Raw genomic sequence first — 24,169 nt, 5'->3', positions numbered from 1 at the left:
GATTTTAAAATTGAGCTCCTAGGGCACCTGGGTGGCTCGGTTGGTTGGGTGTCCTACTTTGGCTCAGGTCACGATCTCACCGTTCATGAGTTTGAGCCCCACATTAGGCTCTGTGCTGACAGCCTGCAGCCTGCTTCGGATTCTGTGTCTTCCTCGCTCTCTGCACCTCCCCCACTAGCACTCTGTCTCTCTCTTGAAATAAATAAACACTAAAAAAATAAATAAAATTGAGCTCCTGATTTTCATATTAAGTGAAAGAAAAGATCGACACTTGTGTTTTAGCTCCACTCCTGACTCATTCTTTTGTTAGGAGGAACACATACGTGGCCCGTCTTATAGGCACCTTTTTAGTTTTTCTGTTTTAAGTTCACCAATGGTTTAACTTTGAAAAATTGACAAATTATTTTTATGCCTGTAGAATTTGCTCTCAGCCTGAATTTTTGAGACCTGTAAGTCTAATTTCCTTGGCAATTGGGTTTATCTTAAGAGGATAATACAAAAGATCATTAACCTTCACGTTTTTATTTTCCAAAATTCTTTTGAGCTGCTACACTTCAGAGAACTAATTAGGCCCCGTTAACATCCTGAGGTGTATGCATTGTTCCTGGTGTGTTGATGGAAGTTTATTTTGAGGTAAGTAATCAGCTCTTGCCATGTTCAGCCTCTGATGAAAGCATTCTTAGTGAAATCTTAGATAATTAGAGTCTCTCTTCATTCAGCATCTGGATCAATGCTGTTTCCTGAACTTAGCTCTCCAAAGAAGCTGAGTCTTCCAGCTAAATAAATAAAAAACCTTCGAAGACTTACAAATTTATAAATTTCGTTTTTCTTTTATTGCATAAATCCACAACACTTTACAGAGAAAATGGGCTAACTCCATTTCGGGACTTGGCTTAACCATCGAAGTATGCCTTAAACTCACAGGAGGGCAAGGCCTGTCTTTTTCATCTGTGCGTCCTCACCATCTAATATTGGATTTATGTTTTCTTTACAAACATAAAATACTACCTTTCTGAAAACAAAATTACAAATAAAAATCAGAAAGTGAAATCGCTTTTTCCATCTGTATACTTGGAGTTGATCCTATACAACCTACCGAGACCACTGGCAAGACTCCCGTTGCTTTCTCCAGAGTGGGCAGTCAGTTCAGCTCCCTCTTAGTGGGTGTCTACGTGGGTCAGCAGTTGTGGTGGAGAATGGCGACGCAAAAATGAAAAATACGACTTCCGGCTAAAGGCCTCAACAGTTTGAGGGGGTCCAGATCAAATCACATGATTTCTGTATGATGTAGGAAGTGATGCTATGGCAGTGTTATGGAGGAACAGAGAGTAAAAAAATTGGATCCTCTGAGATTTCTGGAAGATTGCCTGTAGGAAATGACACCAGGTACCTAAAAAGTCCCAGTCACTATTCAGTAAAGATAGTGGCACCGGAGAATCCAGTGATGCCAGCTCAGCCTGGCCTGCTCTTTTGGAGACACCGTCATTAAAGTGGACTTTCGTGCATTGTGTTCTTCTGCCTGGGCTTGTCCAGAGGAACAGGAAACAGGTGTTTGCCAGCCAGGAGACCAATGCTATGGGGGTGGGGTGGAGAGCAGCGTGATTTTAATATTTTAAAAAGAAAGAGAATTACATTGGTAAAATACTCGTGTTTGGTCCCAATGAGAGTTAAAATTTATGTTTTCAGCATTACCGTTCATAACTGAAGAAATTTATTACGATTAACACTGACTTTGATTTTTAAAAATTAAGTCTATTGGCAGAAAACCGTAGAAGTGATACTAAATTTAATTCATTAATAGCCACGTCTGAAGATGACTTCAGTAAAACATACTCTTACAAGTTTCTGATTCAATTTCTGTTTTATCACATTGTAATTTTCTTTTAGTAGAAACGTGTCTAGCTCTATTTTTTTCATTTTGACTTAGCCTTGTGAAGTACGTCCATTCCGCTTTTTAAACATGAGTGATTTCACATTTCCTTTGTTACACAATTATTTATGTTAAATTATTTAAAGTAGTCTTTACTTGTAATTTGTGGACAAGTTTATTGGGTTCTTTGTGAGACTGCTTGTAATTATAAATGCAGAGTATTATTACTTAGTGCCTTCCTTCTGTGGGGCTCAGAGTGCTTCATATGCATTATCTTATTAAGCTTCATAACATCCCTGTGAGGCAGGGGCATTTTGCAAGCGATTATAGATTGCTTTGCTGAATCAGCACAGCCTTCCAGCATTATGATAAGCTTGGAAAAGATTGAGGTCATGTACTAACTTGCTCTCGGGAAACCCTGTATGCAGCCAAATATTTTCCTTGGCAATACTGAGCTAACAGCTGCCACCATTCTAGTATCTGGGAAGCCCACTGTCCATTGATACAAAAAAAAATAACAAACAGTACATCTTGAAGAAGCAAACCTAAGACCGTATGCTTGAGAGACAGCTAAGTTCCAGATGGCGTGAGTACAGCATCATCTTCTAGCCCAGACTTTACGTCTACAGAGGAATAGCTATGCCTACTCTTGCTCCGGCTCTCAAAACCGGACCTGCCCAGGTGTCATATCTGACATCTTCAGCCACTTTATCGGCCTCACCTATGAGCCATCCCCTGGCAGGCAGGATTTCCCAAAGCAGGTCTCTGGAATTCAACCCATGCATCTGTGTTCGAGCTAAACCCGTTTCAGAATGCCACTGGGTAGAACTTCTCTGAAGTCTTGATGACAGCATCATGCTGAATCATCTAGCATTTGGAAGCTTAGGAGTGATCATTAAAATTGAAAAGGGGAAGAATACATTTTAAGAAGATTTTATTTCATTATTTGAAGGGTTGTAGAACGATGGGGAAACTTATCTCTTGGCCAATATATGTAAAACAAAGCTATAATCTTAAACTAATTTAAACCAGTTAATTTGATAGGAAGTAACTTAATTATTATTATGTCTTTTTTTTAATACATAACTAGGTAGTTAATTTTTATATATTTCATGGCCTATGTGGAGGATCAAAATTAACCCCGTAAGGATTTTTCTTTTTGATTTATCCATCAGATAGCCACAGCACTCATTTGTAAGTCTTTCAGTTGTGGCTTAAACTTTTTAACTTTTATGGGAGAGCAAAACTGTCATACTTTAAATAATTTCTTGCAAGTGGATTTGACTCCTTAAAAAGTCTTTGTATCTGAGAGCGCTGTATGATACAAAATCCAAGAGAATTATGGAATTGCTATGGAGATATCATATTTTTCCCCTTAACTCACAAAATTTGCTGGAGAATCATAGGACCATACATAAAGGAGAGGATTCCTTTGTAGAAAAGGTCGTTAGGACACCAAGTTTAGGGGTCTTTGTAAATGTCAGCCTTTCTTAATTTCACTTTAACTTCTTCATGCAAATTGTGACCGATTCTAGTCCATACTTTTTCTGGGCTTTGAAATGTACAGGCTCTTCTGTCGGTTTCTACTGCCCAGCGAGGCATGTCAGTGTCTGAGTGAAGCTGACCCCTGTTTTCTTTTTAATTGCCTACTGCTTTAAATAGTTGTGGAAAGTTGGTTGATGATTCATTGCCACTCCTGCTTAAACTGGAGAATTTTCATGCCATAGGGTATTGAAAGGGTCACGTTAAAGATGTATTTAAATCTATTATCGTCATTATGAAACACAGTATTGGATGGATATTTAACGGGAACTCTTTCTCTAGAATGTTTTTTGAACTTAGGATACTCTGATGGTGATAACGAAACTTCATATTTTAGAAATTAGGAAGATCTACTTTGGAATTATTTCCCAAATGTCTCCCAGTCTTTTTTTTTCTTTTCACCTAATCTCTTACTCTAAATACAGTGATCACTCACTGCAACCAGACAATTTGGGTACGTGTGTTGAAAATGTACGAATACAGATCAGGTTTCTCGGTTGTATAGGCAAACCTTACTTTAAAAAATTCTGAAGCTGCATATATTTGGCCTTCAAAACAAGTCAGACCCTTTATTTTACCAGGCTCTACTTGACATTTGGTCGGGACAGTTTTAGGTGCCATCCCAAGGTGACAGCTCTTGCCTGTAAGAGGGCCGTGGTGACCTTAGCACAGAACATGAATCACTCATAACAGCTGTGCCCCTCCCTGCACCTTATTCTACATGGTCAGCCCTGATCATTGCACTGCCTTGGTATATAGCCCAAGTTCGCAAGACCAGGACCAATGTGAGTTCCCAGAGGATGGGGATACTCACAGTTTTATATGTAAAACTGTGAGTTCAAATCAAAACTGTTTCAAGCATTTGAATATAATAGATTAATCTTCTGTTTCTGTGTGGCCTAAGAATGATACTTCGTGTAGTTCTTCCCACAAAAGTTCCAGTTTAGAGAACATAGACCTTCTGACAGTGAAGTTCTTCTTAGACCCATGATTGTACGCTTTTCTCTTTTCTCCTTCCTTCCTACCTAAAGCCCTGGGGAATAAACCTGGTTACTTTCCCAAGCTGGCTTTCTCTGGAATAAACATATAAAATTTTATTAGGTTTTGTATTTATGTTGTGTGTATTTTTTTTAAACTGTTGGGTAGCCAGCCTCACTTCCATATGTGGTTACTAATAGGTTAAAAAAAGAAAAGGGGGGATGGGGAACAACAACTTAAAGCAAAAACCACCCTTTTGAACCAGGAAGAGCATAAGCAAACATACAGAGAAGGATTATTGAAACAACCAACAACCAGTGGTGATGGTTACAGGTTCACAGGAAATGGTAGACTTTGCCTGTAGTGATTGTTCAGAATGCCTGAAATGCTGGAGACTAGACCAGAGATAGTCCCTTCTTTTCCTCCCTAAACATTCACATAGGAACTACCTCATGTTTACGTCTTAGTAATTAACCTGACGAGTTGATGCCGAAGGCACCTCATCTTTAGCTACCAGAGATTTTCGCCCACAGGTGATTCTGGTGGTCATGGAGGGTGAGATCTTCTGGAGCCCGCCTCTAGAGTTGGGCCTTCACGTGCCTCGTGACCCTGGGAGTGGACACTGGCTGCGCTGGGCCTGTCTGGTCCCTGTCCACGGAGCACTCTTGCCGGGGACCCTGCATTTACCTTCTAGTTCTCGGGAATCCTGATGGCCAGGTCCCTCCCCTCAGCTCTGTTTCCTCCTGCTTCTGCGGTTGGCCAGAGCCACAGCACAACACATATTTACACGGAGTTCTTACATTGTTATCAGTGCTTTGCTTTCTCTACTATGATGATATGATTTAGCATAATTTAATGTTTTAGGTCTCTAAATTGGATGATTCTGTGTTCTATTATCAGCTTCTTGCATTAGGTGCTTGAAATTGGGAACACCTGCTTTTTAAAAAGCACGCTCATGAGGCCCTCCCGTAATTGCCGAAGCCGACCCTGCCAGCGAGGGGCCTGGGGAGAGATGCTCGTAGGCAGAATGAAAGAGGGAATCGTGGCCTCCCTGTGGTACTGTTAGAATCACGGTCGGGGGAAAGGGGAAGAACAGCCATACAACTAGCTGTCGCAGTCTGTTTAGCAGGCATAGGCTTCGGGTCCTGCGTCTGCGGAGAACTGGAGGGAGCAAATACCCAGCTGGAAGAAAAGCATAAGAAGAGAAGCACCAGCAGGTCTGACAAGCAGAACATAACATGAGCCGGATAGCAAGGTGCATGTCCGTGAGGGAAGTGGGGAGCACAAAGGACACTAGATGTGGAAGAATGCCCCCCAGGGACAAATGAAGGTCAGGTTCTGGGAGGGTTTTGAGTCACCGAACATCCATCACTGAGGTGAAGCAGAGGCTTGAGATTGAAGTCCTGTGAGCAGTCAGAGGGAAGTGGGGATTCATGGCAGGGTCAGCAACAAGGGACAGTGGGAAATAGAGGAACCAGCCCTCCTTCCCTTCCTTCACCCCCACTGCTCTTCCCTTTCTTCCCTGTGCTTTTATCGGATGTCATTCTGGTGGTAATAAGCTTTACGTTAGCCATGGGGTGAACCAAGTTGATTAAGAAAAGAACCTTGCAGGCCTCTCCAGGAATTTTAGCTCTTCCTCTTTCTAGATGGGTCTCCTGGCCTAGGCGGTGACCTTACCCTTAGAGGCCAAGGCTTCTCCCTGCCCAGTGTGTAGAAAGAACAAGAAACCTGAGGAAACACCCAGGCAGGTAGGAGATTTGTAGGACTCTACCTAGGTAGGTCTATTTTCTTCAACGCTAAGAGTGGCTGGGGATATCCTAGAGTCTGATTAAAACTCCCGTGATGCCCAAACTACTATTTTTTTATGACGCAAGTTATAACTTTCCTAGTGATAATCTGGATTAATAAAGTGGGTCTGTTTTTGTTTTCTTTCATCTTCAGAAAGAGCCTTGATGACTTCCACAACCACCACCAAATGGTTTCCCAATTGGCCTGACCACCATAGGAATTATCTTGATGCCCTTAGCACATGGGCTCTGACCTTTTTTCTCATCCCTTTTCTACCTGATACATTGAGTCCCAAAATCAGAGTCTTAAAATAAATCTCCATTATGTTAAGTACGCAGTAAGGCTCTTCAGACAGATCCCTCTAAAGAGGCATTGGTGATTTTTAGATCATGGCTATACTGAATTTCAGCTACAGCTTTGGAACTCTTCAATATTAACCCAATGTTATTGAGCACCCACTATATGCCAGGCAGTGAATAAGAATATCTTTTTTTCTTAATGTTTATTTATTTTTGAGAGAGAGAGAGCACGAACAGGGAGCAGCAGAGAGAGGGAGACACAGAATCGGAAGCAGGCTCCACGCCTCAAGCTGTCAGCACAGAGCCCAATGTGGGGCTCAAACCCACAAACCATGAGATCATGACCTGAGCCGAAGTCGGATGCTCAACCAACTGAGCCACCCAGGCGCCCCAAGAATATATTTCTGATAGCCAAGGGGCCAAGAATGTAGTGAAAGGGAAAGATATGAAAACAAATCAAACATTTTGAAACACTAGGATGAGTGTAGACTGCTATGGGAGTAGACACAGGGCGTTGCAGAAACACAGAGGAAGATACCTGGCTTGATTGTAATGAGCTTCTGGAACAGTGATGGGGTCTTAAAAGAGAACTGTTGGAAGGGCATCTGTACAAATGGAACAGTCTGAGAAAATGCTTAGAATCTGGAAACAGTATGATGCATTTGGGGAGATGTATGATAAATACTGCTGGAGTATAAGGAATATTGGGAGGTGGTGCTCGCTGTGCCAATAAACAGAATGATTTGGGAGATAAAATATTTGCACTTCCTAGACCAACGTCCTAAAGAGTTTTAGAGACAGCTTTTTCTGTCATTTCCATATCTTATCAGAAACTTTATTAAGTGCTCCTATAATGTAATTTTGTTGGCCTTGTTTGCGTTAACGTATGTATGTGAAAAGAAATGAAACATTTGTGTAGTTTGGTCTTTTGAGAATGCTGCCTTTACGTATTCTTAGTGCTGAATTAGAACTTTACCTCACTTCTCATGTCTTTCACACCCATTGATTTTTTTTGTTTCCCTGCCTTCATCTGGCCTCAGTCTCACTGTTCGGCCTCTGAACAAATTATGATTCCTCCGTTTCCTTATTCGGATGACTTCTAAAACCTTATCCAGCAGAGCCTAGTGAGTTAGAATGAACCCTGAATAAGCAGTTTCCAGATTTTATTGTGCCTTCATCTCACAGGGCCCCGCGGCAGAAGAAAATTCGAGTGGAGACCTACCGCAGTCGCACTGGGGGATGAATGAATGCTCACATAATAACTTAGTGACGTGTACTTGTTGCCTTCCCGTTAATGAACTTGCACTATTCCTGAGGCCGTGTTTCCATGGTTGTACACAGGCTTCTTTCACTGTGCGGTTCCCTGTGTGTCTGATTTTGTTTCACCTTCTGTGACCTGTGAATGTAAGGTCCCACAGCACAGGCGTATTTAGATTATGTAAAAGAGAGATTTTAGACAAATTGTTACATACTCACATAGCTTACTACGAAAGGCTATCCACGGCCTGTTTTACCTAACAACGCGTTGATACGTAATATATGAAGTGGGGAACTAAATAAAATTATATATTGGCGATAGCAGCTTCAACGATAGAGTTCTTAAGACAAAAACATTTTTAGCCAGTTAATACCTAGAGTCTATTCTGGTTACTGTGTTCTCTCTCGATAAGCGCGGTACATTAATTTTAAAAGTAGGGCCTTTACGTTTCAAACTTGGGGCATGGTTGTCGGGTGTGTTTAAGCAGTCGTGCCTTACTGTGGATGAAAACCAAAACCAAACATGTTGCTTTCTCTGAAGCAGAGCGCGGAGGCTGGGGGCCAGGGGGTCTGCCCGGTGGAGATAGCCTTGAGATTGGTTCATTTGCTGTTTCTTCTTGCCGAAGGGAGACCATGATATGTTAACAAGAAGCTCAGTGTGGAAGGAGGGAGGCAACTTGGGGCTTAGGTTCCTCCCACTGCTAAAGAACGTGCAGCTGCGCGGTTTTAATATGCACGGCAGGAGGTCTCACCAGCTTGATGATATATAGTGCATTAATGTTGAAAAGATAAACACATTTGGAGAGCACAGGAAGGGCCTTGTGTTTTTATGTTAGCAGAATGCTTCCTAATGAATAAGAATGTGCTGCTGGCTTCACAGAGCCATATGGCAGCTTTTCTAATTTTAGTTGGTGCAGATGCATAATTCTCTGGTTTTACCTTCTAGAACCTTTGAGATGCTACATAACTTTTCCTGTAATATTTAATCTATGGTGCTCGGCCAGAAATCGCCTGTCGTTGTCTCCGTGACATCGCTCCTCGACTGTCTCACTACTGCCAGGTTTGACAGTCACTTCACCTGAAGTCAGCCAGCCCCTAAATGCAAGAAAAGACGAGAATTGTGGATCTATTCCCACTAGAGTCTTACAGTTTGTTGTGGAGGTGATTAGACTTGTGTTTGACGTCAATCTACTGAAAAATTGATAGTTTCTGGGTGAGTGATTTTACTCATTTGGAAGCAGTGGAACTAATTATAAAGCCTGCATAAAGTATCAGGTTCCATTTTAGTCAAAGATTCTAATACTTTCAGTAGCACTGCTTCGATAAAAGCAACTACCCTCATATTTGACCTAACGTACAAATAACTTTTAAACTCCTCCTTGGCTTCACATGTCAGGGGCATCCAAACATGGGCAGCGCTAAAAGTTCTCTATAGATGTGTAAAGATCCTGTGGATTATCTTTCATCTGATGTATTTTTACGGAATGAATCATTGATGTTTGTTTGGATTCTGCCTTTTTAAACATAGACTAATTTCCACAAGTTTTCCCCAGTCTCTTCAGATGATATTTTAAAAGATGAAGAAGTAAGTTCTTCCCGTTATCTTTCATAACAGCTGCGTCGCCCCGTCCCCCTAATGGGCAGACGTTAAACAGCGTTTAGGGTTCTAAGTCATCAGTGCCGGAGTTAGAGCAATTAGGTGGCTGTCCCTTGAGCCATGACCACCATCCCTGAGAGGAAATAGGACTCTGTTCTGGTAATGGTTTGTGGAAAGAACCTTTGAATGTATGTATGTATGTTCTCAGTTCAGTTGTCTAATAAACAAATAGATCAGACTCCTAACATTACAAGATTGAGTAAGTTACCAAAATCAATAAGGGATGTCTTAAAAGAACATGTAAAGATCTTTAAAAAACAAAACAAAATAAAAAAAAAACCCATAATTTGAAAATAGCTAACTATAGTTTTTTTAAGATAAATACATTTTTTTCTTTTCTTTTCTTTTCTTTTTTTTTTTTTTTTTTTTTTTGCTAAGATCACAGCTTCTGATTTGTTGCTGTTCTCACCAGAAACTTAAATTTTACTTTCAAATCTATGCCTGGTAGATGCCAGTGATAAGGAGCAATTTAATCCAGCTGCTTCAAAAAATACCTGTATTTTAAAATCACTTACGTTTCTAGAGATCAAATGCTTCCCTATTCGCTTTTCCTTTTGTTCTAAGAGAAAACATGAACAATAATTACTTGTAAAGAAAAGCATATGGAATATAATATTAATGATTTTCCCCCAGTTTGTGGTATGACTCATCTTAACACAGTCCCTGAAGAGATAGGGTTTTGTTCTTTGCTTTGAAACTGGAAATCTAATTAATTGGTATTGGATTTCTGGAGTGCAGGCAAATGGAGGAAGGAACCGGATGGGATTGCACTGAGAGCAACCACCCAGGAGGGCAGGGACACTCGGGGAAAGATTACAGAGGCATCCTTGGGTTTTGCATTTGTAAAACTGTTATTAAAAAGATCATAGCTGTTTTATGATATTTTGATCTTTTGGGAGAGTGAGGAAGAAAGGGATGGAATTATTATTTTCATTGTTACTCTCTTAGGTCATATTTTTTATCTAAAAAGAATAATGGTTTAAGTGTAGCAAGAAGAAATAGCAGTCAAGGCATGAAGGAGAAATCTTTTCATAGGCTCAGAAAACTAAATTTTATCATCTCTTTTTCCAATTTAAGAGTTCCATCTATAATGGATTTCATAAGGTTTTGACCATATGAAACTCTGTCTACTCTCAACACATCTTTCTACTCTTGCGTTTACGGAAGGATATTTTTGTAACAGAATATATTTTTATGGTTAATGGATGCAAAATATAGAAAAGTAAATACAATTTGTGATCACTGAGAAAACTGCCTAATTTAAAAATATTAAGTAGTGTATTTTAGTATAGTAATGCTGTACTTACAGAAGTATAAATATATCTAAGGATTTGGGCTTATTTATATCTGGCACATAAAAATAGCATACTCATTACTGAAAGGCTCCATCAAGATACCAGTATATGTCCGGTTATCATAATAACGTATCTCTCACTGGAGCCCTTTTCTTCCTCCTATTTAATTTCAAGGCTCAGCTGAACATTGAACAGAAGTAGTAATTACTTCATGAAAAGTACCCAAAACCAAATTCGTGGCCATTTTAATTTAGATTTCAGTTACATTAGTAAAGCCATACTTCTGTGTGTTTTGTATCGTTTCATATTACTGATTTTATTCTCTTTAATACTGAGAAATTATCAAAGCACAAATTCAATACAGAATTGAATACTAGATGACAAATTAGTTGAAATGCATACATACAAACATGTAGTGAGGACGGGAGTGAAAAGCCCTAACTTCTTGACCCTTCGTCTCATATATTTAGTCTGCGAATAGTGAAAATTTCCCGTTCTGTTAGTTACATGAATATTGTGTAAATATTGCAACATTTTAAAAGTTCTCTTGCAAATAATCAATACTCTCATTTAGAGTTTTCTTTCAAAACACTTGATCCCCTAATACAATTTCAAGTTGATCTTGTGAAAAATGCACTGTTTTCTTTTTTTTTAATTTTTTTTTTTTTAATGTTTATTCATCTTTGAGAGACAGAGAGACAAAGCATGAGCGGGGAAGGGGTAGAAAGAGGGGAAACACAGAATCCGAAGCAGGCTCCAGGCTCCGAGCTGGAGCCCGACGCGGGGCTCGAACTCACCAACTGTGAGATATGACCTGACCCAAGTCAGACACTCAACCGGCTGAGCCACCCAGGCGACCCCTAATGTGCTGTTTTCATTTTTAGTCGGGAATTCCTAGGGTTCCAGCTTACATGGACTTTTTGCCAGTGTTCCTTAGCGCTGGTTTCCAGAGGCACAGTGGAAACTTCCTCAGGGCCAGATGCCACGTGTCCATCCCACCGGCTTCCGTGTCAGGCTCTTGTCTGCCATCCACTTGCTTATCCTGCCGGGTCCAACTCAGTTACAACGTACGTGAAATATTTTCGTCTGTGTCCAACGATCCTTATCTCTTCTTTGAACTTAAAGTGAGTTCCTTGCAATTATCCCTAAATTGCTCTCATTTAGTTCGATTGTAACTGTTTTGCCCTCCCAGCTAGATTTAATCTCTCAGCTGACAAGGATTATTCACTCCACTTGCACCACAGGCAGAGCGAGACACTGAGACACAGAGACGAAGAGACTGCTGAATAGATCCCGGTGTTACTGGTGACTTCCTCATGATGGCCACTCACTCTCCGTGACTTCCTGTTGACTGCTTTTCTCCTTTGAAAGACTGAGCAGTTGGATATTATAAAGAGGAAAAAAATGACATGTCTTAGTATTACAAATAATTTTTCAGGATGATTACTTTTAAATTGTTCTTTAAACTCTACAAAATATTAATGGATGAATTTAGGAAAACTTGGGTCTTCAGAACGATGATCAGATCCTCAAAATGTAAATATCTCACAAGGTATATTGATGGTCTTTAAAAGGCTTGGAAATGGATTGTCACAGACACTCTTATTTTCTCTTTATTTTGCCCCACAAACAGCATTATTATAGACCCCCAGCAAACAACAGTTTCTTACTATTGTGCTCTCAGAATCGCATACGACAAATCACCTGCTGGTTTCTGGCGGTCAGCAGTAGGTACGGAGTTGCCCTTGTGATTAGTAGCTTGTGCTTTATGAGTCACTTTCCCCCAAGAGTAATCTGAATTAATCAATCCATACTTTGAAAAGGATAAAGCCACCAGTTTTAACAGTGGAAGGATAAGAGAAATGGGGACCTGAGACAACATTAGATGCCTTAAAACTTATTGAGTAAGGCAAAGCAAGATGATTTATCTCCTCAGGAAACCCTTTCTCCCATATTTCTGACCCTGCCTACCTGTTCCATTCCTCACTCTGCACCCTGGAGGACCCTTAGACCTAAAGGGGAAAATCTATTCCTTTTTCCACCCCATCTCACCCACCCACCCACCCACCCACCCATGCCCCCGTTGCCTCCTACGTTTCTGGGAATAAGTGCCCAAGGTGGATCTAGTCTTGTTAGCCACCAAATATTTAATGAAAACCTGCTCTGAAATAGGGACAGTGCCCATTAAGGATACAGATACAGTGCCGCCTTCATAAAATCTATCTTCTGGTGGGGTAGCATACTGTTTATTTCCTGGACTGTGATTCTCACTGCAGGAAGTGGGGAGGACAAGATACCTTCCTAGGAAGATACATCAGAATGTCATTCAAAGAAAGCTTTTTCAGTCTGCAAATTCTGGTAGATCCTCTCTGGGGAGGTTGTCTTCTCATGTCCACCATTCCGATTTGAGAATCACCACTGCTACTGAAAGAGGTTACTGATGGGAGCACGATGCTCCTGTCAACAGTGAGGAGATTAGAGCAAAGGGTGCAAATTACTCTTTCTGCGGGATGTTAGCACGTCACTTCACGCTGCCACAACACCAAAGACAAAAAATGAATTAGGATGCAGTAGGACCACGTAAATATATAATATCTATTTTATGAGTTTTAAAATTTAGTATTAGTGAAACTCAGGATCCTTAGGCCCGAAGCCTGCTGGGACCTCCACAGTACCGGCTGCTAAATTAGATGAAGCAGCAGGTGATGGGGTCAGTCCTATTCCTGGACTGGTGGGTAGCAAAATGAGTGGAAACTGTAGAGAAATCTGTAGCCTTACAGAGTGAAGTAGCAAAGAAAAAAGAAAATTACGTGCCCCAGTATGCGTTTACTTGGAGTATGTTTGGCAATGAAAATGACTCTAGGCAAATGGGGATGGTGGGGGAGGGTCGTCGGCAATAACTGTCTGGAGAGCCTGAGGTACGTCCTGTCCCAGTTGAGGCTGAGGAGTTGGGCTGAGACCGAGTCTGCAGATAAAGCAAGGGGGTAAGGTGCCTAACAATCAAGAACTGGGGATGGCAGCAAAGAAACGACCAAAATGAAGACTGACAGATCCTCACAATATTGACCTAGAAAGGCTACCAGATAAGATCTAAGATCTATTTAGATCTTAGGAGGTGATCTAGGAGTATAGTAATTGAAAAAGCAGATACAGTCCGCATATGATAAGCTCTGCAAAGAAGTTACTAAATTTGGCATTCAGTAAGGAAGAACTAATACAAGTATGCTAGTAGTAAGTTCTATTTGTAAACTACTTTATAGTTTTTAAATTTTTTAATGTTTATTTTTGAGAGAGAGCGCGCACGCGCACTCACAAGTGGGGGAGGGGCAGAGAGAGAGGGAGACAGAATCCGAAGCGGGCTCCAGGCCCTGAGCTGTCAGCACAGAGCGCGACGCGGGGCTCAAACTCAGGAACCGTGAGACCATGACCTGAGCCGAAGTCGGACGCTTAACCGACTGAGCCACCCAGGCACCCCACTACTTTATAGTTTTTACAGTGTGTTTTACATGACATTCCATTTACCCCTGTCACAGTCCATGATGCATGGAAGGCACGTACTAAGGCCTTGAAAAGTTGGGAGTTGAACTTACACTTGAACTACAGTGGTCACCTTCCCTTCTCCCCTGATAAGTATACACGTGGGAGTGCTCCGTCCTGGGAGTGGCAAGATTTGGAGGACCTGCGATTCCCAATTATTTTCTAGGTTCTCAGGTACAAATTCAGATTTCCAGATTTTTAGAATACCGTGTAAAAACTTTTTTCAAAAAAAAAAAAGAAGAGGCCGCCGCAGCAGCCGCAAAATTTATCAAGGTCATGAGAGCAGGTTGATTCTAAGTACTAAACGGATTTACGGTTTTCTTTATTTGCATTTAATTACAATGATAACATTCAGTGTAAACAAGGATATAATTTATTCAGGTGCAAATAATTGGCACATTGTTTTTGTGTTGTTTCCTAGCAAGTTGACGATACGTATCTGTTATGTTTTAAGCTTTTTTTGGCGTTCTTGAAATAACTAGTTTGCATAAGTATTGATGACTGGACATCTATTTATTCTCTGAGAATTATCCATGAGGGGCATTTCCCCAGGGCCTCCAGGCCTGAACGCTGCCTGGTACATTGTAAGCCGGAGCATATGTGGTGCCTCCTGTCCTAAAAGGGCGGCCCCTGAACTCTAGGGGCTTGATAGGGTGCCTCTGGTCTCTGCCTGAAGTCGTTCAGCGCCTTCGACCAGACAGGGACCGCCAGCCTTCAGGCCGCTTTAACTGTGAATGTGATGGGAGGTGGAGCAGGAGGAGAGCCCACGAGGCACTTGTTACAGCATGTCACTTGGGGGCAGCGGTAGCAAGCTAGGACTCCTGTTTGTTCCTTCAAACACGTGGAGATGTGTCTCCGAATGTGCTACCGAATTCTGAACAGCAGGCCTTCCGTTATCCTAGTTTGCAGAGTCCCCTGAGCGGAGACTAATTGTGCCATAGTGTTTGGCGGTTTTGTCATCTAGGAAAGAAAAAAGGCTCGTCGGGGACCAGCCTGAGACCACTAAACTCATTTTAGCCACTGCCTGAGAGGGGATCTGAGCCACAGGTTCTGGAGGTGAAAAGTTAATGTTCTGCTTCCTGTTTCCAGCAGTTTCCCCCATTCAGCGGCAGTGGGGATGGACTCTAACTCTTTTATAGCCACGTCTGATTCCACTAGAGATTTAAAAAATCATTACAATACAAATGTTTCTGTGTCATTCTGTCCTTGAAAAAGCAGTGCCATTGAATTCACGCTTCTGTTTGTTGCAGAGAAAGCAGCAGCTGCCAACATAGATGAAGTACAGAAGTCAGATGTGTCATCAACAGGGCAGGGCGTCATCGACAAGGATGCGCTGGGGCCCATGATGCTTGAGGTAGCACGCCCTCATTTTCGTTCTGTACTTTATGCTGTTGTGGATCTTCACATTATTATGTTGAATTTTCAGGCGAATGTAATGTAAGGACAATCTACGCTTAATTTTCAGTCTTGAGGTTGGGGTACCGCTGACCTGTTGAGCTTGCTAACACGTGTTTATCTAGCTCCTCATTTCAGCACATATACATTTCAGGGCGATAATAGAGAATTAAACGAACTGGATTAGAATACGAATGGACAGACTTTCACTGCCAGTTGAGCATTCATTTTGGAAAACCATGTCCACGAGTCCCGTTAACTTCTGCGATAGAGTTTCCGTTTGAAATGTTCCCCCAATTTTTAGGCTTTATATTATGCCGTATACACGTGCCTATATGTGCAGGTTAAAATTTGAGGACCAAGTAGAGGCTTCCGCTTTTTCTTTATGCTGCTTCAAACCAGCTCCTCTCCTAAAGATGAGAACTGAAGTAAAGGCAGAACTATTAAGATAAGCATCACAAACGTAGTGGTTGGTCTTAACTCCCTGTTGCTGATTAACTTTCGGGAGTTTTACGACCAGAATACTGTCTAGAATTTGTAGAGTCCGGCTCTCCTATTTTATGAACTAGCACAGTATTAAACACCAAGTGCTTTGCTGTACCTATTCCAAAATTAAAATTCAAGATGTGGGCTATGGTAAGATGAGGGAAAAAAAAATGTCAGCGAATGTATAACAAGAAGCAGAGGAGCCCGGAGACATAAATTATGTCAGTTCTCAGGATAATTTACTCTGCTGGCGATAGGATGAGACTGAAAAGTACTGCACGGCCGGGAGCCTGGCAGCGTTGTCACTGTGGGAGCAGTGACTCGCAGCAGCAGCCGTACGTATGTGAGAAATTAGGGTTTTTAAAACGAAGGTAACCAGTTGTTGCCCTCCTTTATTTTAGCTGGCACTTGTGATTGTGGGTTTTTGTTTTTGTTTTAGAAAATCTAACTCTGTGAAAATTTATCTCACAGGTGGAAGTGCGGGGGGTGGGGGGCGGGGGGACTTTTGAAAAAAAGTAAAGACCATCTGACCCAGTCCTGGTATTTAGAAATGACGGAATTCCTGGAGCTGGGCCTGCTAGCCAAAAGGCTTTAAATGACCTCGTGTGGCCCCTTGCTTATTTCTCTTGAATCGCTGGCTTGACGGTATCCAACTACAATTTTCAGGGAAAAAGCATGAATACACTTAACCTGATTTTCCAGAGTCAACAAGGAAGGCCAGAGAGTGCTACTTCCTGCTTGGTTCTTAGAAACAGATAAGACACCTCTGACAGGGTGGATTATTTAGAATTAGATGAAAGTAGATTATGTTCCCGGGAACATTTTTTGAATTATAAACAAAATTGGTTTGAAAATCATAATCTGAATTATTAGATTATTATATTATTAGGAAATTCTCATATATCTGTGTTTATTCCTTGCACGGGAGAAGGTTAAAATAGGGTAAGCACTTCTGGGAAGATTTTTGAAGCTCCAAAAGCGAAATGTTTGGAGTAACCCCAAGGCTGTGATGCAAAGCCCTCTGAGCGCACGGTCATTGATTATAGACATCCGATGGCTGGGTATCAGTAGGCCTTCTCTCGTAAAATCCAACCAACGTTTTTGCTGTTTTAAAGTAGTCTTCAGCGAATTCATTGTACTCATTTGAGTACTTGTATAGCAGCAGGACCTTAGTGCTGAGTATGTTAGAGAGCTAATGCCTGAATCTAGTGACTTAAAGTTTGAATTTAAGTGTTTTTCCCTGTTTACATGGAATAATTTGAACAGGGAAAACTTGTTCCCGTTGAGCTGTTCCTAGGCATAGATGCACACTCATGCTTACATCATAGCATAGTGGTTGCTAGGCAACAAAACCAAATGTCAGCTTTTTTCATCAGAGCATATCATAGTGTGCTTTTAAAAAAAACACAGTCTCATGAGATGAAACACTTTCATCTTTCAGTTATACTATGCTACAAATCAGTCTTTTTATCATGGTACAAAACATATGAGAAGCTGTTTGCACTTTCAAAAGTGAACTGTAAGTAATATAATTATGAAAATCCCTGTGAATGTATATCCGAAGCAGTTAGTTTAAAAGGATACGTGGCACATAACTAAACAGCTGACTTGCTTCCTTTCACCCTTCCCAGACGTACACCTGCATACACATACTCACACGAGGTTTTTTAGGGGTTGGTGCCAGCCTGTTATGGAGGCCATCTCCATACAGTCTTGCTTTGCCCTGCAAAATTAGTTATACAATTGGTAAAACCTGACAGAATATTTAAGAAAAACTTAAAACCGAATGGTGTTATATTTAAAAAAAAAAAAAAAAAAGCTTTTCACTGGTGCCTTATGGTCATTTCTAATTTGAGAGAGCACTTAGTTTTGTGAAGAAAATAGAATTAAAGATGGAATATATTCCCAAAAAGCTCACAAAATAGGAACCTGTTAAATAATAAGGAGAAAGCAAACTAGGATAAAAGTAAATACTTCATGCCCCATCCATACACATTGTTGTATCAATATACACTTGTAACATTCATGTTAAAAACAGTCGTAAACACAAACACATAGCACGGAGAAACTGACATAAACTGGGTAAACCAGCTGACCCTGTTTCGAGGTACGCCTGATCAATATCAAGCCTTCTCTAGTCCTGATCGTTCACCTAATCCATAAAACAGGATCTGACAAGCCAGGATCAGAAATGGAAAGGAGGAGTCACTAAGAAAAACTCCCTGAACTCCCAACTTTTGCCTCACCGAGGTGAACATGGTAGGAAAAGACTGGGGTAGATATCAAAATTGAATTCTCTGCCACTTAGTAATCCCGAGCATGAGCTGTAGAGTCGGGTCCACCTGGATTCCAGTTTTCCAGCTCTGCCACTGGCGAGTTTCAAGAGTTTACACAAGCCACTTGACCTCTTTGAATCTCAGTTTCTTCCTCTGTAAATTGGAGAAGACATTCCTTCCAGAGTTGTAAATATTAAGATGACATAATGTGTTTAAGGCACAGTGAACATGCTCAGTAGTTATTCTTATTATGTTCATTTCCTGAAATGATCCTAGAGCCTTTCTGTCCTTCCCTAATCTAGATTGGCATGACAACAGCAAGGAGTGAGGCCAAGCACACGTTATGGGAAAGCACTAATGTTATCTGGGTGACTGGGGACCTGCATCTCGATGGCCTGGAGAACAAGTAGTAGAAAAGGGCACAGTTAGTTCGCTTTCCAGTTCTCGCTGTCAAAATCCAAACGTCAAGTCCCCTTCCAGTCTTGGGACAGTGCTGGCCACATCTCCACCTGTGGTCCCCATTGCCATATCAGAGAGACACTTCCCAGACCCTTTCCCCAAACCATAGAGGATTGGCTTTTGAGATCATCTGCAATTCTTTCCATTTAAACCCTGGCAGCTTTAAAGGTAATCAAATCGGGGTCTGTTTAATTTTTTTTTCTCTTTAAACTGAGGGGAAATTAGCAATGACCCCTTCCTCCCATTGTATTACATGAGAAACTGTACAACATAATTACTTTGTTTTGGGTTGGTAACATAAATGTTGTTGTCGGGGGCCGTGTGGAGTCCACCAATATAATTTTGAAAATATAGATAAATGCCTGTACTTACTTGGCAGTAATTATTATCTTCTGATAAAATAACAGAGTAATGTTGGTCATTTAGTGTGTGGTAAGAAACCCTGATCTAGGGTCTCTCCCACTTACTAAGATGGAATAATTTCACCAAGAGAAAATGTGCTAATTGTTCCTAAAAACTAAGAGAGGGGCAAGAGAGAAATCTCTTCTCTATCTATATGTGAATTATACATTTCCTTTAATGGGATCAGCCCTTCTTAACAACTGCATATGATTTTCTGTTGTATCATGTCTAACACAATTTGCGCCTTTTCCCTCAGGCCCTTGATGGGTTCTTCTTTGTGGTGAATCTGGAAGGCAACGTTGTATTTGTTTCAGAAAATGTGACACAGTACCTAAGGTATAACCAAGAGGAGCTGATGAACAAAAGTGTATATAGCATCCTGCATGTTGGGGACCACACTGAATTTGTCAAAAACCTGCTGCCAAAGTCTATAGGTAAATGATGGTCTGCCGGGTCCCCCGCCCCATACACACGTGGTCTTGGTTGGAGGGTAAAGTAGCACTGTATTACGTCAGTAACTGGGTACTTTTAGAGATGCTTAGATTAAGTGTTTAAACTTAAAAGTCATGGAGAAAAGGGCATCTGCAGATCGTGATCTTGAACAAATGATTGTCTTGATCCTCAATTTTAAAGTACATGAAGAGAATTCAGATGGAAAGTACTCCTGTGGCAACTGTTTTCATGGGGTTTGTGTTGTGGTTTTTTAAGAGGGTGCCACATTGCCTCCCTCTCTATCCAGTGCCAGCCGACCCTGCTTTGTGCTTTTTCCACATGATTAAGAAGCAGAAGGTCATGAGAAGTTTGAGAATTTGACTTCACAGAAACAAAACCCTGAGTCCGTCTTGTGAAGGGAGTACGCGTGTGGGTGCGTACGGTACTCTAAAAATAAAATGTTAAGGAACAAGTGGCATATAGAGGTTCAAATGCTATCAGCCTGGGAGCCCTAAATGGGCCCTTTCATTTCCCAGACGCTCCGGTGGCTGTGCAGGTGTCCCCCTCAGAAACTGCCTCCTTACCCCGTTTCACATCCCTGACTCCACCTCATCTGGAAGATGCTGTCCGGGAGCGTCCGAGAATGTTGAGGGCCACATCGGAACATGGGCGGTTCACAGCATGGACCCACCTTAGCCGCTGCTCCGGGGCATCGCCGTTCCCACTTACTGAGTGGTTCTTTTTTAATATTCTCGCTTAGACTGATGATGCTAAGAACATCTTCACAGATAAAAGGAAGTGCATATTTCAGGACAGAATAAGGTCAGGTCCTTCCTGAGTTAGCAAGTATTTCTGTTCTTTTTTTTTTTTTTTTTTTTCTCCAAATTGTTTCTATTAGCTGGTCTTACTGTTAACCACAGTAAATAGAAGAAGGCCCTTTTAAATTCCATTATGGCTCTCTTTTCCTTGGTTACGATAACCCTTTGTTCAAAGTGACTGCAACAGTAATACAAAACATAGGAATACTCGTGTGAGATTCTTTAATTATATTCTCTAGTAAGTGAACAAGAAAATAGGATTTCTCATTCCAAGTAACTAATATTTTCAAATCTCTTCAGTAATTTTATGACTTCCTCAAAGGACCTATGTTATTAATTTGATATTATTAATCCACTTGTCTGAAGAGCTCTTTTCCTTACTGCACATTGTACTCTTTTTATATTTTAAGATTCCTTATTAACCTGAGGTAATAAGAACTCTTTTTTCTTTCTTCTTTGATTTCTCCGTGTAAGTCTCCATTTCGTGGGTGAGCTTGCAGAACACTTGACGGTGACACAGATCCCCCACGTCTGCCGAGGCGCATAAAGCTGGCTGTGACTCCTTCTATAATTCTAGAACAGCTTCTTGCAGTTAACTTGAAATTTCCTTTTTTCTTTCTAGAGTGTGTTTTCTTGTTCATTCCTTCACAGCCCAGCGGCTATGGGTTTAGCCTTGCATTCGCCAGAACACCTAGATGTCCTTTTAAGTGTTTTCCAGCTAGTGAGTTTTGAGGGTATGTTTGCTGATCTTCTCGCTGGCCCTTTTTGTGATCCCCCCCTTTCATTGTCCTACTGGCCATCATATTTTTTAGATAGAGCATAAGGAAGAATAAAGAAAAGATTCCAGCTCTTCTAGTCGTTGAGCATCTTTCTCATCAGTTTTCTCCTCTGTAGAAGGAGAAAGTGGATCAGGCGATCCAGAAGCATTAATCCTCAAAATCAGTCATTCTTTTGTTTCTCTTGATTCACTAGTGCATTTCCCCAAAAGTAGTCTTTCCTCTGTCACTACCTCTCTCCTGATGTAATACACACATTTCTGAGTGTGGACACCAAAGCAGAAGACATGTGAAGTAGTCTTTCATTTGATAAGAAATAAATGACATTAGCACTGCATCTGCAAGGAGTTTTCAGTCTAATTGAGGAAATGTACATGAAACGGAAAAAAAAAAAAAAAGCTACAATAGAGTCATTCAACAGTCAAGTTACAAAATATACACTAAAAGTTCTATAAAATTCGGGGTGCCTGCGTGGCTCAGTCAGATGAGCGTCCAACTCTTGGTTTCACAGTCTATGGGTTCGAGCCCGTTATCGGGCTCTGCGCTGACAGTGCCGAGCCTGCTTGGGATTCTGTCTCTCTCTGCCCTCCCCCACTGCTGCTCGCTCTTTCTCTCTCTCTCAAAATAAATAAACTTTAAAAAAAAATTTTTTTTCTGTAAAATTCTATAAAAGAAAAGATCTGCGAAAGGAGGCAGTATAGGGATCTTGGCCTCAGAGCAGGCTACATTTGGGTGGGAGAAATAGAGGCAGCTGAACACTTTAGAGAAGGTCGCAGGAGCAAAGGTGTCCACACAGGACCGAGTATGGAGGACCGTGGGGGAGGCTTGTGCTGCCCCACGTGGGAGATCTGCTTAGATGGATACGGTGCGGCTGGTTACTGAGATTTGATTTATCAGTTTGAGTGGCTTTCCTTTTCCTGACCTTTTAAAAGAACTTTTATCCTTGTAAGGTCCAAATCCTTTTAAAGAACTTAATGCATGCTACAGTTGGTGCCAGCTACAGATTTTTGAGCAGGGGGTAACATATCTAACACTAGAATACAAGTAGGTGGAACTAAATTTCCAAGAAACCAAAGCAAGGGAAACACAAAAAGAAAGAACTGTATGCTAGTAATAAATAACCAACGCCTGCGCTTGAAAGGAAGGAGTCAGGGTGAAGGGTAAGAAGTGTAAAAGTTATTTTGAAAATCCCAAGAGTGTTCCCAGGTTGTTAAAACAGTAGCATCATTTTGATAATTCGGCAGCGGTGAGTCTGATGTTAGTTCCTCGGTAATTCTCGGCTTGCTCTCGCCTCACTCAGTGAACGGGGGATCCTGGTCTGGCGAGCCTCCTAGGCGGAACAGCCATACCTTTAATTGCCGGATGCTGGTAAAACCTTTGCCTGATTCGGAAGAGGAAGGTCACGACAACCAGGAAGCACATCAGAAATATGAAACTATGCAGTGCTTTGCCGTCTCTCAACCAAAGTCCATCAAAGAAGAAGGAGAAGGTAGGGCAAAATCAGGATATTTCGTATGTATCTGTGTATTTATTCCTGTGCTGCTTCTTTCACTCTTCATTATCTAAAACTAGTGGCCACACAAAGAAAAATTTAGCCGTGGTTTCTTTATCCTTTTCACCTACTTAATTTTTGTGACGAATTCAATTTTTATGTCTGTAAAACAGCACTGTCCAATAGAATGTTCCGCGGTGATGGCTGTCCAGGGCGGCCCCTACTAGCTGCTTGTGGCTGTTGAGCATTTGGTGTTTCAATAATGCAAATGGGGAACCGACTTTTCTACTTTATTAAGTTTACGATTACGTAGCCACATGTGACTAGCAGCTGCCTAACTAGAGAAGCTCTCTTAGTGGTTAAACCTCCCAGGGATCCTAAGCTCTTCTGAATGTCTACTGTGAGCCACAGGCCTAGAAAAAGGCATAAGTACAAACAACTTGTTTCATACACTTTCCAGGGGTTAATGGATTCCATCTAGTTTATCCGTGGATGCAGGGTCCAGGATATGGTGTATGTGATAGAATGATACTTGAGAGAGGCTAGAGACGGGAGTGGGGAATGGAGAGGACTTCAAGCTCGTAGGCCCACCCCCCTGAGGAGATGCTGATTAGTGTCCAACCCCCGTGCCCTCCAAGCGAGCCACGCCACGCCGCAGAGGGTCACTGTCTAATATGAAGCAGTGCCGAAGAATGCTTACTGCGTGCGTAGCAAGAGAGGAGGTGTAGAGGAGCGCTGGTGAATGGAGATCTTGTGGGCTTTGTAGTCAGACAGGCCAGGTCAGCCACTTACGAACTCTGTGACTTTGGGCAAGTTTTTTGACCTCTCTGGCCTACAGTTTACCCTCTTATCAAGGGGAGTCAAGAGCATCAGTATCAGAATGTAGTAAGGATTAAAGGAATATGCCTGAATCATGATTGGCATTAAATACTACAGAACGTCCTCGACTTAACGGTGGTTTGACTTACTTTTTTTTTTTTTTAAACTTTACAATGGTGCGAAAGCGATACACATTCGGTAGAAACCATACTTTGAAGTTTTGAATTTGGCTCTTTTCCCAGGCTAGCGATATGCCTACAATGCTCTCTCAGGATGCCAGGCAGCGACAGTAAGCTGCAGCTCCCAGTCAGCCACGCGATCCCAAGGGTTAACGACCGGTACACTCACAACCATTCCATACCCACGTGTCCGTTCTGCTGTTCGCTTTCGGGATGGTGTTTAATAAATTTCATGAGATGGTCAGCACTTTATTAAAACATAGGCTTTGTGGTGGATGATTTTGCCCAACCGTGGACTGTGTGTATTTGAGCACATTTAAGGTAGACTAGCCTAAGTTATGCTTGGTAGTTTAGATGTTTTAAATGCATTTTTAACTTACAGTATTTTCCTCTTAAGATGGGCTTATCAGGA

General features: G+C 41.5%; 1 protein-coding gene across 12 annotated transcripts in view; it reads left to right on the top strand.

Annotated features, from left to right (window-relative positions):
• NCOA2 (nuclear receptor coactivator 2) overlaps positions 1-24,169 on the top strand; it is a 291,623-nt gene that overhangs the window by 213,014 nt on the left and 54,440 nt on the right. For all 12 annotated transcript variants that reach the window (XM_058699787.1, XM_058699793.1, XM_058699792.1 and 9 more), the window contains 3 exons: positions 15,474-15,577; positions 19,498-19,675; positions 22,568-22,756. In XM_058699787.1, the coding sequence (XP_058555770.1) occupies positions 15,474-15,577; positions 19,498-19,675; positions 22,568-22,756 (471 nt within the window). The remainder of the gene's footprint in view (positions 1-15,473; positions 15,578-19,497; positions 19,676-22,567; positions 22,757-24,169) is intronic.

Source organism: Neofelis nebulosa, chromosome 14 (assembly GCF_028018385.1).
Source record: "Neofelis nebulosa isolate mNeoNeb1 chromosome 14, mNeoNeb1.pri, whole genome shotgun sequence".
NCBI lineage: Eukaryota > Metazoa > Chordata > Mammalia > Carnivora > Felidae > Neofelis > Neofelis nebulosa.
This window is presented reverse-complemented; position numbering and strand designations above follow the sequence as displayed.